The sequence below is a fragment of the Lipotes vexillifer genome, unplaced genomic scaffold (assembly GCF_000442215.2).
Source record: "Lipotes vexillifer unplaced genomic scaffold, Lipotes_vexillifer_v1.1 scaffold382, whole genome shotgun sequence".
Taxonomy (NCBI): domain Eukaryota; kingdom Metazoa; phylum Chordata; class Mammalia; order Artiodactyla; family Lipotidae; genus Lipotes; species Lipotes vexillifer.
The window spans coordinates 10,743,700-10,761,535 of record NW_006780611.1 but is presented as its reverse complement, the minus strand read 5'-3'; the positions used below and the strand labels follow the sequence as shown (position 1 = coordinate 10,761,535).

Below are 17,836 nucleotides of genomic sequence, written 5' to 3'. Positions count from 1 at the left end.
GGGGGGGGGAGGTGGGGTTGCTGCAGGGCCCCGGTGGCTGAGCTGCTTCCCTCAGCAGGGGGAAACCCGGCTTTCTAGAGACCCTGGCTTCTGGGTGGGGAGGGTACAGGGTGGGGGCCGGAGTGGGGGCCTTGAGGGTAGGATGTTTCTTGTCCTGTTGGAAAGAAGGCCTTGGGCTGTGGGGTAGGAGGGCAGAGGCTGCTAGTCGTCTCAGCCTCTTGGAGCAGTCTGCAGTCTGTAAAGGTCACCAGGGATGGCGGCCTCCTGGTGCTTCACGCCCTGCACCCCATCCCCTCCTCTCACCAAGAGCCCCTCAGCCCTCCCACCTCTTGATGACCCTGGCTGGGTATCCAGGGGTCTGGGATGGAAGGGTCCACAGAGATCATCCAGCCTGAGACACCTACAGATTCCCAAAGACTCAGCTTTACAGCAGCTCCACCCAGCCCTGGGGGTGGGGCTCAGACCACATTTCTTGAAGTCTCACCAACCTGGGGCCCCATCGGGTGAGTCACAGCTTCCTCTGACCTCCGTGGCCTCATCTGTGAATTGGACATACTGGATAATAATAGTTCTTTCCAGGGTGGATAACAGAGTCACAGAGGGTAAGCATGTAAAGGGTCCCACACAACCTCCAGTGCCTGCTTGGGCCTCAGCTAATAAGCCTTCCCTTTTTCTAACGTGTGCATCTTTACAACCAGAAGGGACAGTAGCCTTTCACCAGCTCTACCCTTCTGGCTGCCAAGCTGAAGCTGGAGCTGGCCTCCTGCCCACCCAGCCTGAGAAGGGACATCTCCCCGCCCAGGTCCTGCATGCGCCCCGTGGCTTGGGTCTGTGTGCAGCCCGCATGCCGGGGAGGGCACGGAGCCAAAAGGAATCTCATTGTGTTTCCTACCCACATGCTTTATTCCCTCTAGCCTACAGCCTTTGTACCCGCTGCCTGCTTGCCAGTCCTCTGGTGGCTGGGCTCCAGGCTCACACAAGGCTGGGAACCCTGCCAGTGACCCTTCCCGGCCTCCCCCACGCAGGGTCTCTGGAGGGCAGAGATTATGGGCTCCACCCAAAACTGGCCGTTACTCATTCTCTTTCACAGGGTTTTGGAATGTCCGAGCTGGAAGGGCCCTGGGAGTTCAGCCAGCCCAACCCCTCGATGCACAGACAGGAGACAGGCCCACAAGGGCTTTAATCTCTTCTGGGCCTAGCAGCACCTTGGGCAAACCCTGGCCTAGAACTCAGGGCACCTGAGGCCCATCCAGCTGCCATCTCAGGCAGTCACAGACTAGGCCTGGAGGGGCCAAAGAGATCAGTTGACACAGAACCCCTGCCCCACTTTACAGAGGGACAGTTGTCCTGAGCAGCAGCTCAGGCCATTCAGAAGAGCAGGGTGGTTCTAAGGCCAGCCTCTTAGAACGATCCCCAACAACCTAGTGCCTGACCCTATGCGAAGTGCCATGAGAGACGTTCCAGGGAGGGTTAGGCATTTCTAACTTCACTAGGAGGCTTAGGGTCTTATTAGCCCTACTTTATAAGTCAGAAAACTGAAGCTCAGGGAGGTCGAGGCACTTGACTAAAGACACACAGCTAGCAAGGCATACAATAGTTGTAACCTTGGTCTGTTGGATGCTCAAATCCTATTTGTTAGGGGAGGCAGTGTGGAAAGAAGTAGAAAGTATCATCCTGGCACATCCTTGAAAACTTAGCGTCTTCCTGAGGAAAGAAAACGAGGTACTTGAAGTAATAAACAAGGGCTTAGTGATGTGTGAGAGCACCAGGAGGACGTGCACCGACCCTGGCAGTGGGTGGACCTCGACTGGCCTTCCAGTGAACGGTCAGAGGTGACCTGAGCTTGGCACTTTCATATCAGGCTGTTCTGATGCCACCACCCCTCTCTTATGTGTCCTGCCAACCTAACCCTGGTTGGAGCAGAGAGAAGCCCACATCATAAATGTCCAGATAATGTATTCACATAGCTGAACACGCATGTAACCAGCACCCAGAGAATACGAGAAACAGAATACGACCAGCACTTGGATGCTTCTCCCTGGGCACCCTTCCAGTCCTGCTCTCTGGTAGACTTGTCTTTGACCACTGGGGCGATCGATCTGGGGTCAGTGTACGGAAAAAGGTTTTTGAAGTTCTGGCCTCCGACTTGCTAGGCAAATGACCTTACACAGGTCACATCCCCTTCCTGGATTGCACTGGGTGGGATTTGCATGTAGGAGCCTTGGTGATCTTGGTGGAAAGTTATCAGGAAGCCTGTGGAAGTGTCAACAAATCAGAGAAGGGCCCTGAGAAAGAAAAGAAGGGTGTGGTTACTGAGGAGAAGCCGACCCATTTCACAGATGTTGTCCCCGCAGAGAGGAAATGGGGGGGCTTACTTCAAATGTGGATTTTGTGACTCGGCACTGTCCCCTGCCCCCCACCCCTCAGCAGAGCAGGTGAGGGTGCCAGGCCCCTGCTGCAAGCAGAACGGTTGACCTGGCAGCGTCCAGGATGCCCGCGGAATGGTGCGCACACGCGCGCACGCCGGCGTTCCACACCCCCGCACCCCCTCCCTCACCACCATCTCTCCTTCACAGTGGAGGAAGCACTGGTTTGTGCTGACTGATTCGAGCCTCAAGTACTACAGGGACTCCACCGCTGAGGAGGTGAGACGATGAGATGGGAGGGCTCTCTCCCCCATCAGGTGCCGGGGGACACCTGGAAGGGGCTTGGGGGTCCCGGTAGGGTCACTGGAGTCCAGGGACCATCGTGGGCCCTCCTGCTGCAGGCAGATGAGCTGGACGGTGAGATTGATCTGCGCTGCTGCACGGACGTCACCGAGTATGCGGTGCAGCGCAACTATGGCTTCCAGATCCACGTGAGCCTGCGGGCGGCTGGGGGCGGCATGCCTGGAGGGCCCCCCAGAGGAGGTGTCGGGGTGGGGCGTGGCCCACCAGACTGGCTCCTAGCACTCATTTACCTGGAGATCCTGTCCTCAGAGCCGGTCAGAAGCCCTGCTGCCAGCGCTGAGCATTTCTGGGGCGATGCTGGATATCATTGGCAGGGCTATTCAGATGTTGGAGAGATCTTGGAGTTGATGGGGCTCTCCTGAGGCTAGTGGAGGGAAGGTTTTGCATGCTCTGCTCACCTCCAGGCTTAAGACCTTAGATACCCACCTGGGAGGGAAGGGCACCTCTTTGGAGTCCATAGTGGGGAGGGAGCAAGGGGGCTGGCCAGGTGGCAACCTACTTGTGGGGTGGACTTACAGACCAAAGATGCTGTCTATACCTTGTCGGCCATGACCTCGGGCATCCGGAGGAACTGGATCGAGGCTCTGAGGAAGACTGTGCGTCCAACCTCAGCCCCAGATGTCACCAAGTACGTGCTGGGCTGGACCGGGGCCTGGGGGGAGGCACTTACCCCCGCATCCTGAGTGGGTTTCTGGCACTCACCTGAGGGCCCTGTGGCTCTATTTGCTGGGCCTCAGTTTCTCCACCAACAAAATAGGGAGAGGGAGAGGGCAGGGGGTATCCGTGGCCCTCATCCAGAAATACGTTGAGGATTTGAGGTTTGCGTCTTCTCCCTCTCTATCTCCCCACATCCTGAAAAGGTGGGGAGAGGCCTTGGCTCTTTGGAGAAGATGCCAGTGAGTCACAGCCCCATGAGGTGGCTGATTGACTCTGTGCCACAGGGGCTGTGTCTGAGCCTGTGTCAGGGAGAGGGGATGGCTACTTAGTCTGGGTGGGGAGCTCACTCCCTGTGGAGTTCACTGTGGGTAGAGGGGCGGTAGGACCGAGTGACCTGGTGGTAGAGCCCCACACAGGATAAACCCCAGATGCCTGTAGGGGCTGGGACTCTGGCTGCTGGACAGTAGCAACGGAAGCGTGGTATCGAGGGGTGCTGGGTGCGCGTCCACCTGCCTGGCCACACCCTGGCTGGTCAACCTGAGGCCAGTTGCCGTCTGGCCTGAGTTTCATGTTCCTCACCTGTCACACCGAGGTGTGTCATGCGAGGACGTGCATGGAGGCCCCTTGTAAACTCTCAGCTACTGTGCAGCTGGACTGTGATTTAGTATATAGGCTCCGCTGCTACAACAAAGAAACCCCAAACACGGGTTTAAACAAGGGACAGGTTTCTTTCTTGCTCCACAGCAGCCCACAGCCTTGCCTCTGCGCCAGAGCACTGTTCACATTCTCATGGGTCCCAGCCAGGAGCCAGGCCAGGGCACACCTGGTCCTTCAAAACGTGCCACCTCTCTTATGCACTGGGCAGGGTGGAGTCACACGGCCACGTGTAGCCGCAAGGGATGCTTTAGTTTTTGGCCGGGTAAGCACGTACTCAGTATTGCTATGGAAGAAGAGGGGAACTGCCTCGGTCGTTACGGGTCTCCACAGTTTGTGCTCTGTGCACCCACCCAGAGGCCACCGTTCATCTCACCATCAGTGACTCTGGGCATCTCCCCTATTCCACTGTGAGCCTCTTGAACCTAGGGCCTTGTCAAACAGCACACCCTTAATACTAATGCTTCGATCACATTCTCAAAGGGCCTCCTGGTCGCTTTGCACACGTTTGCTCACCTAGTCCCTCCTGTGAGTGGTACTGTTGTCCCATATCACAGATGAGGTAACTGAGGCTCAGAGAGAGAGGCCAGGTACCCTGGACCCTCTGCCGGTAAGTGGCAGAGCTGGGATGGTTCCCAGGGTCTGTTAATGATGAAGCTGTAGCTCTAAGCTGCTTCCTCCACTGGGGTCTGTCCCCTGGCCCCGGGGCACGGGCAGCACTGCAGAAGTGCTTGTTTTGGGACCAAGAGGGCAAGGTCTCACCTGATGTGGCTCTGCTGGCCCCCTAGGCTCTCAGACTGCAATAAGGAGAACACGCTGCACAGCTACGGCACCCCGAAGGGCTCCCTGAAGGCGGGGGAGCAGCGGGCAGGCTCTGAGGTCATCGGCCGGGGCGGCCCCCGGAAGGCGGACGGGCAGCGACAGTCACTGGACTACGTGGAGCTCTCCCCGCTGACTCAGGGCTCCCCGCAGCGGGCCCGCACCCCGGCCCGCGCTCTCGACCGCCCGGCCAAGCAGGAGGAGCTGGAGCGGGACCTGGCCCAGCGTTCCGAGGAGCGACGCAAGTGGTTCCAGGCCACGGATAGCAGGGCCACGGAGACACCGGCCAGTGAGGGTCCGCGCCGGGGCCTGGGCGCCCCCTTGACTGAGGACCAGCAGAACCGGCTCAGTGAGGAGATCGAGAAGAAGTGGCAGGAGCTGGAGAAGTTGCCCCTGCGGGAGAACAAGCGGGTACCTCTCACCGCCCTGCTCAACCAAAGCCGCGGGGAGCGCCGGGGGGCCCCAAGCGACAGCCACGAGGCACTGGAGAGGGAGGTAGGCGGCACTGGCCTCTGGGAGCCTCCTCACCCTACCAACACCCTTCCTATCCCTGCAGTCATTCTGTGGCATTCATCTTGCGTACCTACAGTGATGGGGAGCTCACCCCTGAGCCACTGACACATCTGAGTTCTGTCCTCAGCAGTCACATAGAAGGGAAGAGGAAGAGAAGGGAGAGATCATTTATTGAGTACCTTCTGCATCCCAAGCCTTGTGCTAGGCCCTCTTTACCTACATTGGCTCATGTAATCCTCACAGCAGTCTCATGGTCCCATAGGGTAGACCTCATCACTGTTTCACTGATGGGAAACTGAGGCCCCAAGGCATTTCTCCCCACCTACATAACGTGGGGGTGACCGCGGTGTCCTGCTCCCAGCCCTGTCGAGCCTACTCTGGGCCAGCACTCTCCTGGGTTTCTGACCTGGCCATCCAGCAAACACCTAGAATGTCCCCCTTGCCTGCATCTCCACACGAGGGCCACTTCCTCCCATCAGCTCCATCCCCACTTTCAGGCCCTCACTGACCTCGCCTTCCCGCCCACCCCCCCAATAGGTCCAGTCCCTTCGTGCCCAGCTGGAGGCCTGGCGTCTCCAAGGGGAGGCTCGGCGTCTCCAAGGGGAGGCTCCTCAAGGTGCACCCAAGTCCCAGGAGGACGACCACATCCCCCCAGGCTACATCTCACAGGTAAGGCCAAGAAGCTGTTGTGTTGGGGGTGGGGGCAGGTTTCTGGTTGCCACGTTGTGAGAAAACGGCTAATATTCTGGGAGCCCTTCCTGTGTACCGGAACCCGTGTGAGGCGTTTGACATTCATCATCTCATTTAATCTCCCCAGCGGGTGGACGTGAGCACTGTGCCCATTTTTACAGACAAGGCCACTGAGCTATGAGAGGTTATGTGACTTGCCTGAGGTCAACCTGCCTGCAGATGTCAGAGGTGGGATTTGAGCTCGGGTCAGGCTGACTGCAGAGCCTGTGTGTGAGCCCCCACGTGATCCTCTGTACTTAGACCCCTTCCCCTGCACGTCTGGGGAAGAGGGGGCCTGGTGGAGAGTGGGATTCCTAACGGGCAGGCCCCTGGAAGTCGCTCCCTAAACACAGGGAAATCCTGCCCATGCCTGCCAGGCCGAGGCCCTGCGCAAGGCGGTCTGCGGGACGTGGGCGCCTCCAGTGGCCCTCGGGAGACGCACGGTCTGCCTAGGACAGCGGCTCTCAACCAAGCTGATTTTGTTCCCCTGGGGATATTTGGCCGTGTCCGGAGACACTTTTGATTGTTATGCCTGGGACAATTAGCTCTCCAGAAAAAATACATGTGTGTGTACACACTGACACACTTGTATATGTTTATTGTAAATTTCACTGATATAAAGGATGTTTAGTGTGCAACTTACAAATAAAAAATATGTAATGTTTTTTATTGTGAATTCCATATAGCAAATTGATTTTTCTCAGAATACTTTCATTGATTTTTTCCGAATGCTCGTATCCACAGCTAGCCGACAAACGAGTGTCATTCCAACACGAATGTCGTTTGGCATTTTTGTTTGTGTGAATGAGTAAGACAGCAAGACAAATGTTGAAACTTTACTTGGTCAATGTCATAGCAACTTCTTTGCTGAATTAGAGGGTAGTTTTCTGTTGAGACTATTTGAGAATATTCTTTTAAGAATATTTCTCAGATTTTTCTTCTGTGTACAACGTGATGGTCATAGATAGGGCACGCCGATTTGAAGCATAATCTGTACTGTGAGCATTATTAGCTTTTTCTCATCTCTTGCTTAAATCTGGGCAATCAACAAAACAATAAATCAAGCCCTGATTTGTAACGTTTACCAATCTCCATGGTGTAAATACTCCCGCTATGGCTGATGTCCCTGAACACAGAGTTGGGAAGCCATGTGCCCGCCTTCATAATGACATTTGCACCCTATAGATACAGGAGACGTAAATAACCTCAAAGCATAGCTACTAATAAAATGCAGTGAAATAATTAGGAAGTGATGAATTTTGAGTATCAGCTTTGTTTTTAATGTAACAATTAATTATAAGTTTATATAATTTCTAATAATGGCTATGCTAAATAACCGTGCCACAGAATTCCTAAAAATTTGACAGTCGGCTGCCCCCAGCCAGCACGCCCTTGACTGAAGCAAAAAAGAATGCTGGGATCCCAGGCTCTGGGCAGGGGGACCTTCTAGAAGTTCTGAGGGGGTGTGGGGCTCTCAGGAAGTCTTCCTGGAGCTGTGGGTGGGAGCATGGGCTGCATCAGGAGGTGGAGGGCCAGTGGGTGCCTATCGTGGAGACCCCCACTGCCAAGCTAAGGAGCTGGGATCGCATCCCACACATCTGAGGAGGTTTGGGGTCTGACAGTGACATCGGGAAGGTGGGGTTGGAGTGCAGGGGGCTTGGGAGGGGGTAAGGCCAGCATCAGGAGCTAGGACGATGCCGAAGGAGAGAGGGATGTAGGAGGGCATGTGGAGGGAGGTGAGCTTAAGGCTGGGCCACTGTCCCGAGGAAGGCAGAGGGGAGCGGCTGGGAGCTGGGGCCACCATGCAAAGCCAAGGGCCGTCTGGGGCTGAGTGGTTGATGGAACGTTCAGCTGAAGGGAGACCAGGGCCAAGGGGAGTTGGGGTGTGATGTAGAGGCCTAGCTTGGGGATCACCTGACATGGGGAAGGGGGAAAGGGAGGGCCCAGTGTTGTCAGGGCTCCCTTGAGGCCAGAGGAAGGTGGGGCATCTCTAGACAGGGTGAGGTCCAACACCACCACCACCTGAGGCATCTGGGGACCTCAGAGACCCCCACCCAGAGGGCTTCAGACGTTGCTCTGTGGAGGGTCCATTCTGGGTGGGTTCATTCACAGCCCCCAGTACCAGAGCAGCTCCATCCTTGTCCATTTTACTATTAGAACCTGCATTAGATTCCCTTTGGAAGAAGGTTTCTGTTGCTAAAATGAAGTTTGAAAAGCACTGCTCTGACTTCTCAGCTTACAGATGGGGAAACTGAGGCCCAGAGAGGGGGCGAGACCTTCCAGCTGGCAGCAGACCTGTGTCTGCAGTCCAGGCTTCCTGGTCCCCAGGCGCCCACTGGGCACCCCAAGGCTGTCAGCATTTCGTCCTGCGAGGTTGGGACGGGCAGGAGGAATGGGGGGTGAGAAGGGCATAATGGGGAGACAGCCCAAGACGGGGTGGGGGAGGGGCGCCAGAGGAGAGGAGCCGAGCCATCTGCGTCCCCTCGGGTCCCTGAGGAGGCAGCCGGAGAGTCACTGGACCCTGGAGAGGTGACAGCAGGGGAGGGATTCCCCAGCCTGGTATCAGGCCGAGTGGGCACCCCTCTTCCAGCTTGTGGGGCTTGCCACCACAGGACAGCAGCCGGGGGCCTGGCGCTTCACCCCGCGGGGCTTCAGTGCTTACTGCAGTGGGGGCCACGGGTACTTCTTTATCTACTTTGATCCATGTCAGAGGTGGCGGCCAGCACGTTGGGCCCTCGGGAAGGCAGGTCAGAGGGAGCAGCGCCTGGCCTTCTGGGAGCCCCTCCTCGTGGGCTAGTTCCCACCTCCTGACGTCAGCCTCCAGACGCCCTATTGGCTGCCGGGTCTGCCTGCCTGATCTGGCCCTTTAAGAACAGCAGTCCCATCTCCCATAGTGCTCCGGTCTCTGCAGGTCGGCGATCTCTACAGGTGGACGCTGACTTACCTTAGGGACCCTCCTGAGTTGGTCTCATGGGGTCTGTTTTACAGATGAGGAGATTGAGGCTGAGAGAGGGAAAGGAGCTTGCTCGAGTTCGCTCCGTGGTACAGCCAAGACTAGGACCCAGTCTGTGGAATTCCAGAGCCACGTTCTGTTGCCCTTACTGGGGGCACACACAGAGGACAGGCACAGAGGCTCAGTGGGACAGGTGTCGCTTGCCCACCACTCAGAACACCTGGACCCGGGGGGCCTGACCCTTGCTCTTCCCCCAAACTGGCCCGTGCAGCCCCCAGATGTGGCTGCTGGCGAGGTGGGGGTCAGTCCCCACCGGCCGTGAGGTGCCCTGTGGCATGGCGGAGAATGCAGCCTCTTACTGGCCCTCCGTGCCTCAGCTTCTCCCTTGGCTCTTCCCCTTCCCTTTTTAATGATCTTAAACATTTTAAAATTATATAATGAATTTGTTTACATTTTCAAAAATAATTCAAACAAATCAAAATGTTAGAAACAAACATGTGACTCTCCTTCCCCTGCCTGCTCCCAACCCCAGGGAGCCTTGGTTACCATTTGAGCACATCCATAGAGTTTCCTGTTGCAGCCGTAACAAATTACCACTAACATAAGTGACACAAATTTATCATCTCACAGTTTTGTAGGGTGGAAGTCTAACACGGGTCTCGCCGGGCTAAAATCCAGGCATCCACAGGATCGCATTCCCTTCCATAGGCTCTGGGGAGGATCCGTTTCCTCACCTTTTCCAGCGTCTGGCAGCCGCCTGCATTCCTTGGCCCATGGCCCCTTCCTTCACCTTCAGAACCTGCGAAGGAGAGAGAGTCAAGTCCTTCTCACTTCCCACTGAGCTCCTTCCACAGTCCCTTCTGCCTCTCCCTCTGCTCCCCTGCCTCCTCTTCCACATCCAAGGACCCTGTGATTACTTTGGGCCCAGAGGATAATCTAAAATAATCTCCCTATTTTCAGGTCAGCTGATTAGCAGCCTCTCTTCCCCCTTGGCCATGTAAGGTAACGTATTCGCAGGTTCTGGGAGTAGGACATAGACATCTTTGGGGCACCATTACTTTCCACAGTCTCTTTCCATACCTTTCTCTGTGTTTTTATGTACATGTACTCAGACCTACAGCTCTAAGTGTCTTGTGTCCGTGACTGGGGTCCCACCATGTGTATTGTCAGAAACCAGCTTTCATCACCTAATTTTGGGGACACTTTCTACAGCAGTCCATGTGGGCAGCTCTGTCTTTTAACAGTTGCCTGGGCCCTCTGTAAAGCTCGATCCCATAATTTATTTAAGGGCTTCCCTGTTAGGTATTTATTTAGATTATTTCCAGTTTTCATCTGTTACCAACCTTGCTGCAGGGAATACCCTTGTCCAAGAGGCTTTGTACGTGTATGGCTTTCTGTGGGGTCATTTCTAGGAGTGGACCTGCTAGGTTAAGGGGTCGTTAAAATTAGATGGTGCCACCAAACTGCCCTCCACGCACCCGGTCGCGGCTGACTCTCCCAGCAGTGGGTATTATCAATCATTTAAAAACTTGCCTGTCTTGTCTACACAGCCCCATTCTGCGGTAAGCCATTAATTTCAGCTGACTTACTCAGCACCTGCCACAAGTCAGGCCGTAGCCCAGACCCTGGGGACTCTGAGCTGGATCAAATCTTCCTTCTTTTGGGGGAATTTATGATCTGGCAGAAGCAGAGCCTTTGGAGGCAGGGGAGAGGCTGCCCATAGTCAGAGCTAGGAGGATCTTTAAGCTGGTCTGCTGGCCAAGTGAATTACCCAGGAAGAGAAAGTTGTAAAAGGATGTTCCCGGCAGTGGGAACATGAGCTAAAGCTCAGAGGTGTGAACATGCCATCAACTGGTTGTGCTTTTTTTTTTTTTTTTTTAATAACTATGGGACTTCTTGGTGGGGGAGGGCCAGGGATGAGACCACCAGGGTCAGAAACTGGAGCAGGGACTTGGCTCTGCGGGATGGGGAGGCTCAGAAGGGTTCGAAGCAGGAGAATGACAGGGTGAGGTTTGTGGATGGCAGGGAGCAGGGGCAGATACAAGCCGATGATGCCAGGGTCTTGGGGGAGGTGGTGAAGCCTGGACCAGGGCAGGCCTGCCTCTGAGGCTTCTTGTCACAGGCTGGGAAAGGGCCACCATCCAGGCAATGGGGGCAGCCCCGTGACTGCCTGGCCTCCCACCTGCAGGAGGCGTGCGAGCGCAGCCTGGCGGAGATGGAGTCTTCGCACCAGCAGGTGATGGAGGAGCTGCAGCGGCACCACGAGCGGGAGCTGCAGCGGCTGCAGCAGGAGAAGGAGTGGCTCCTGGCCGAGGAGACAGCGGCCACAGCCTCAGGTGAGGTCCCTGGGCAGGAGCGGCACAGTGGGGCCCAGCTCCATGAGCCTCCAAACAGAGGCTCCTCCTGACCGGATTCGGGAGGCCTGTAAATAAGAGGTGAGGGCCTGAATGCCAAACTTGGGGTGAGAGGTCAGGAGCCCCTAGATCTGGCCTCTAACCCTGCTTGCAAAGAGGAAACTGAGGCAATAAAAGACCCCAACTCACAGACCATGGGTTGTGACTCCTCTCCCTCAGGGGCCTGCGGCCACTGGGAAGCCCCCCTCAAGCCACACACATGCCCTGAGCTCCAACTCCACGCCCAGGCCCGTGCCGTGTGCTGGGGAGAGACCGCTCAGCCATAGGCCCTGCTCTCATAGGAGTGCCGTCTCACTGGGCATGTGGTCTGGACCCTGGGGAGAGCAGGGAAAGGTGTGAGCATTTACCAAGCCCGTTACCCACGTGAGCAACCTTAGTTCTTGCAGTGCCCGAGAGAGTGAACCCATTTCACAGATGAGGTAACTGGGGCTCAGAGAAGTTAGCGACTTGTCCCAGATGGCATAGCTTGGAGGTGGCAGAAGCTGACGTTGGAGCTCAGAGCATTCTGACCGCAAAGCCATTCTTGAACCCTTCGAACCCTTCCCTCTGCTCTCCCAAGTCAGAAACAGGAATGCCCAAGATGCTGGCCAACTCTCCCTCTCTGTCCTCTGTACACCTGCTGTGTGTTCCTGGCATCCTAGACACTTTCATAGGGTTTGCAGTATAATGAAAATGATGAAAGAGGCCACATGATCTGGAACTTAACCACCTGCCAGTGCTTCAAGCACTCAAGCCCAGGGCCCCTCGTCCCAAACCCTGAGGTCAGTGTGTTTTGCATTTTAGAAAGATAACCTGGTATGTATATTAAATATCCTCTCCCAGCAGGGTCTGGGCTTCACCCTGAAATCTAGCACTAAGGTTTTGGCAAATTTTGGAAATTTCTCAAAGTCACACTTAAGTGGGATAATCATGACCACAAATAGCCCTGTGTCCGTTCAGGTTGGGGATTGCCACCAAAAGAGTTATAAAACACTTTCAGTGTTCAGAGCTTTTGGATTTTGGAATTATGGATAAGACTATGAATGAGGGCTTGTTTTTTTGGTTTGTTTGTTTGTTTGTTTTTGCGGTACGCGGGCCTCTCACTGTTGTGGCCTCTCCTGTTGCGGAGCACAGGCTCCGGATGCACAGGCTCAGCGGCCACGGCTCACGGGGCCAGCCGCTCCGCGGCATGTGGGATCTTCCCAGACTGGGGCAGGAACCCGTGTCCCCTGCATTGGCAGGCGGACTCTCAACCACTGCGCCACCAGGGAAGCCCAGGGCTTGTTTAATCTTCACAACAACCCCGTGTGAGCGTGGAAAGAGACTCCGTTTGGGGGCTCACAGCCTGAAAATAAACCAGTGGGGGCCAGTGTCTGAGTACTGACTCTGTGCCATGCGTTGTCCTGCTTGCCCTACACGTGTCTCCCAACAACCCACGAGAGAAGGTGCTGTTGTCATCCCTGTTTTCCAGATAAGGAATCCGAGGCACAGAGGGGTTAAGGCCCCGCACAAAGTCACACAGGTTTGTACCGACCGCAGAGCCTGCGTTCTTGACCACTAGGCGGGGCCAGCAGATGGACCTTGTTAAAGAACCTTCCAGGCTCTGCAGGGAGGACTGTGTGGGGGCTTACCAAGAAATCACTAGCAACAAGAGGTACCAGTGGTCAGACATTGAGGTGTCTCCCCAGCAGGGTCCATCAGACAGGCACTGTCATCCTCCCTTGATAGACAGGCTCAGAGAGGTTGAGCACCTTACCCAAAGCCGCTCAGTCCATGACACAGCCCGGCCCAGTGCTCTTTGCATTACCACTCTCTGCTCCTGTCTCCATATGGAGTCCCGGAGGAAGTGGAGCTTTTTGCTGCTCACCCCTCCCCAATCTCCCTTCCACCTCTCTGCCCTGCTTCCAGCCATCGAAGCCATGAAGAAGGCATACCAGGAGGAGCTGAGCCGGGAGCTGAGCAAGACACAGAGTCTCCCACAGGGCCCGGATGGCCTCCAGAAACAGCACCAGTAAGATGGCAGTTGGGCCCTGCGGTCTGGGGACAGGGGCTCCCTCTGAGCCAGATGCCCAGCTGTCCACCCCGCTGATTATGAGTGGGGGACCTGTGCTAAGACCCCTGGCAGAGGGCATGTCAGTTTGCCCCCAGCTGAGACGCCTGCTCCGGTCACATGGCACCAGGAACAGAAGCAGCGGGACCTCAGCCAGACCCCCACGCCAGTGCACACGGCAGTTCTCAGGCCCCTTCTTGTCTAGCCAGTCTCAGTCTCCACCCTTCTCTTCCCCTCTTTAGCGTCTCCCTAGAGCTGGGCTACAGTATCAGCCAGTAGGTGCCCCTCTGCCGCGGAATGTTCGGGCTGTGGAGGCTTTAGCGATGGGCTTCTCCGACCCATCCCCTCATAGAGGAGGCGCCCGCAGCCCAGAGAGGCTGTCACCAGTTCACAGCACCACAGCTGGCTGAAGGCAAAACTAGGGCGGGAACAAGGAGCCCTAAGCTGCTTTGAGTCTATGTGACCTGACCCAGCTTGGCAGAGGGCGAGAGAGCCCGGGCCATCCTTCCCCTCCTCTGCCCTGGGCAGGTCAGATCTGGAGGCACTGAAGCGGGAGCTGCAGGTGCTGTCAGAGCAGTACTCGCAGAAGTGCCTGGAGATTGGGGCCCTGACGCGGCAGGCGGAGGAGCGTGAGCACACGCTGCGGCGCTGCCAGCAGGAGGGCCAGGAGCTGCTGCGCCACAACCAGGTGGGCCTGGCCCCGCTGGGGAGGGGGTGGGGCGCGGGCATCCCGGCGCCCCTGCACTGACCATCCCACCCCTCCCAGGAGCTGCACGCCCGCCTGTCCGAGGAGATTGACCGGCTGCGAAGCTTCATCGCCTCGCAGGGCACCGGCAACGGCCGCGGACGCAGCAGCGAGCGGAGCGCCTGTGAGCTGGAGGTGCGCCACCCCTCGTGCCAGGCCACCCAGCTGGTTCTTGGGGCCTGGGTGTGGGGAGTGTATCCAGACAGGTTGGGTCTCCCTGTAGCCGGGAGAGGACGGGGCAGCTAGGAAGGATGCCTGCTGTGCACCCAGCACTGCTGGGCTGACTGGGTGAAAGCCCTCCCGTGGTGGGTCCTGCCACCCACCTGCTGTGTGACCATGGCAAGTCACCTCACCTTTCTGAGCCCCAGTGGCTCATCTATAAAATGGAGCTAGCACCTCCCTTACTGGGAGAAGCCGGAGTGAAAAAGTGTGTATGTGATCCCAGGGCCACCCTAGCCTTTTGTTGTATTTAACAAAAATTTATATACAGCTTTACTCTGTGGCTGGCACTTCTGTAAGCCTTTATATCTGCTAATTCATTGAAGCTTCCTAACAGTCCTATGAGAAAGATGCCATTACTGTTCCCATTTTATAGGTGAGGAAACTGAGACACAGGGAGATCAAGTATCTTGCCCAGGGCCACATGGCTAGTCAGTATGGGAGCTGGGATTTGAACCAGGCAACCTGGCTCCAGAGTCTAAGCTTTTAAGCCTCCTTTGTCCTGGCTGAACCTGTCTCCTCCTTGGTCAGGTCAGGGTAGCAGTACCTGCTCATCAGGGTTTGGGGAGGGCTTAATGAGGAAGCCCAGCCCACTCTGGTTCACCCCAGGGCCACACTATGGCTTCTTTTCGTGCTCTTTGCCCTGAAGTGGAGGGCCTGGTGCTGTGTTGAGGCCATAGCAGAGGTGACCATAAGCTACCCACTCACATTGTATGGACAGGGTGAGAGAGCAAGGAGAAATCGGAGAGGACTTCCTGGAGGAGTCTGCTCCTGGGGACATGGGTCTTGGTGCAGGTTGGGAGCTGCATTCTAGGGGCCTGAGGCAGAGAGAAGCCATGCTTCAGGGGTGCGGTGAGCCAGGGTAGCTCTGGCCTCTGGCCCTGCATCAGCCTGGCACCTGTGACCCCAGGTGCTGCTGCGAGTGAAGGAGAATGAGCTGCAGTACCTGAAGAAGGAGGTGCAGTGCCTCCGGGATGAGCTCCAGATGATGCAGAAGGTGAGTCCCAGCCGGCCAAGGCAGGGCGTCAGCGGGGTGGGGAGCCCCTGGATCCAGCTGTGCCCCATCTTGTGAGCACCTGCTCTGTGCCGGCCACTCCTGGCCTCATCAGGCTCTCCCCGTGCCTCCCCCACGTAGGTGTCACTATTCCCATTTACAGACAATAAACTGAGGCTAAGAAAGGTAAGTGACTTGCTCAAGGCCACATTTGCTTTTATTTAGTCAGAAAATATTTATTGAGCACCCTCTATGTGCCCAGCACTGTGCTGGGTGCTGGGTGACAGCCGTGGACAAGACCAAAACCCCTGCACGTGTGGAACGTGCATTGCAGTGAGGGATAAGCCATGTTGCTGGGAGTTGGGGGACCAGGATTCGGGGCCCAGTCTGGCCCACCCTTGGTGCCATGTCCCTTTGTCTTTTTTTTTCTTTTTTTTTTGCGGTACGCGGGCCTCTCACTGTTGTGGCCTCTCCCACTGCGGAGCACAGGCTCCGGACGTGCAGGCTCAGCGGCCATGGCTCACGGGCCCAGCCGCTCCGTGGCATGTGGGATCTTCCCAGATGGGGGCACAAACCCGTGTCCCCTGCATCGGCAGGCGGACTCGCAACCACTGCGCCACCAGGGAAGCCCATCCCTTTGTCTTTGACACCCGCTGCATGTTGGTGGCTCTGAAGTGTGTGTGAGCCAGACTCATGGAAGGGGCCCAAGCACTGGGCCAGGCTGACCTGGTTCTCCCAGCCACTCACTGCTGTGTGGTCTCGGACAAAAGCTTCACCTCCCTGAGCCTCAGCTCTCATCTTGAATGGGATGAAAATGACGCTGAAACCTGTGTCACTGGGTGGAGCCGGGGGCCATCTAGGGGGGCCACCTGGAGGGCGAGGCCATGGGGGCAGTGGAGGGGCCTGGCTGCTTTGTGCCGGCAGGTGGGCAGGGCCAGGAAGGAGGGCTTCGTGCCCTCACAACCCCTCCCCGTCCCCCAGGACAGGCGCTTCACCTCGGGAAAGTACCAGGACGTGTATGTGGAGCTGAACCACATCAAGACGCGGTCGGAGCGGGAGATCGAACAGCTGAAAGAGCACCTGCGCCTCGCCATGGCTGCCCTGCAGGAGAAGGAGGCCGTGCGCAACAGCCTGGCCGAGTAGAGGTGGGCGCCCCGGGCTGGGCGGGGGTGAGGCCCCGCGGGGCCTGGAGATGTGAGCTGAGGCTCATCCACACCTGACTCCCCCTGCCATCTGGGCCAGGGCACTTCCTTCTCCTAGCCTCCGTATCCCTTTCTGTAAATGGGGACAGTGACACCAGCGACTCGGGGTTGTCGTGGGGACCTGTCAGACTCAGCCAGAGGCTGCTTTGTAAACTTGAGCATATTTCTTCAGAGGTGGGCCAGTGAGTTCAGGGTCTGATTTTCGCCCTGTCCCCGCCATGTGGCAGCGGGTGCTTCTTAACACAGAGCCACAGCCACAGCCCGAGCAGTCCACACCCCTCCTCAGGGCTGGCAGTGCCCTAACTGATCTGCCTGGGCTTGGGTGGCAAATCCGGTGTGGCCACCCCCTCATCAGACCCAGCAGCACAGCGCGCATCACTAATCACCCACAGCGTTCCTTCCTCCGTGCTGCACACCCCGGACATCACTGGAGGCCGTGCTCTGTCCTGCTTCTTCTCACGGTCATCCCCGACTTGGCAGGGTGTGAAACATTTTTATGATGCCTTTTCCTACTGCCCTGTCTACCTGGAGCTTCCTCTTTCTAACACGTCCTTGGGGACTTCCTAAGGCACTCGGGAGAGGCCACCCTGTGGGCCAGGCTTGGGGAAAAGCCCGGAGGAGAGGATCTGGCCCAGCCTTTGGGGCCGAGAGGCATTGGAAGGACCTGCCAGCCACCCTTGCCTGGCCTAAGCCAGACTCCCACACTCTTCTTTTTTTTATTGAAATGTAGTTGATTTACAATGTTGTGTCAGTTTCTGGTGTACAGCAAAGTGATGCAGTTATATACAGAAATACATACATTCTTTTTCATTATATTTTATTACAAGATATTGAATATAGTTCCCTGTGCTATACAGTAGGACCTTGTTGTTTATCTATTTTATATATAGCAGTGTGTATCTGCTGATCCCAAACTCCTAATTTATCCCTCCCCCGACCCCTGCTTTCCACTTTGGTAACCATAAGTTTGTTTTCTGGGTCTCTGTTTCTGTTTTGTAAATAAGTTCATTTGTATCATTTTTTTTTTAAGATTCCACGTATAAATGACATCATAAGATATTTGCCTCTCTCTGTCTGACTTACTCCACTTAGTACGATAATCTCTAGGTCCATCCATGTTGCTGCAAATGGCATTATTTCATTCTTTTTTATGGCTGAGTTATATTCCACTGTATATAT

At 56.2% G+C, this 17,836-nt stretch overlaps 1 protein-coding gene across 2 annotated transcripts in view; it reads left to right on the top strand.

Moving 5' to 3' along the window:
- TRIOBP (TRIO and F-actin binding protein) overlaps nt 1-17,836 on the top strand; it is a 25,195-nt gene that overhangs the window by 6,417 nt on the left and 942 nt on the right. Inside the window, exons 3-13 of one of the 2 annotated variants that reach the window (XM_007454047.1) lie at nt 2,577-2,645; nt 2,768-2,857; nt 3,248-3,357; nt 4,829-5,354; nt 5,910-6,041; nt 11,243-11,390; nt 13,356-13,458; nt 14,026-14,185; nt 14,264-14,377; nt 15,372-15,458; nt 16,437-16,600. In XM_007454047.1, coding sequence (XP_007454109.1) covers nt 2,577-2,645; nt 2,768-2,857; nt 3,248-3,357; nt 4,829-5,354; nt 5,910-6,041; nt 11,243-11,390; nt 13,356-13,458; nt 14,026-14,185; nt 14,264-14,377; nt 15,372-15,458; nt 16,437-16,598 — 1,701 coding nt within the window. In that variant the 3' untranslated portion in view covers nt 16,599-16,600. Of the gene's footprint in view, nt 1-2,537; nt 2,646-2,767; nt 2,858-3,247; nt 3,358-4,828; nt 5,355-5,909; nt 6,042-11,242; nt 11,391-13,355; nt 13,459-14,025; nt 14,186-14,263; nt 14,378-15,371; nt 15,459-16,436; nt 16,601-17,836 lie in introns of those variants that run through there. The other variant, XM_007454046.1, reaches the window with a different exon arrangement.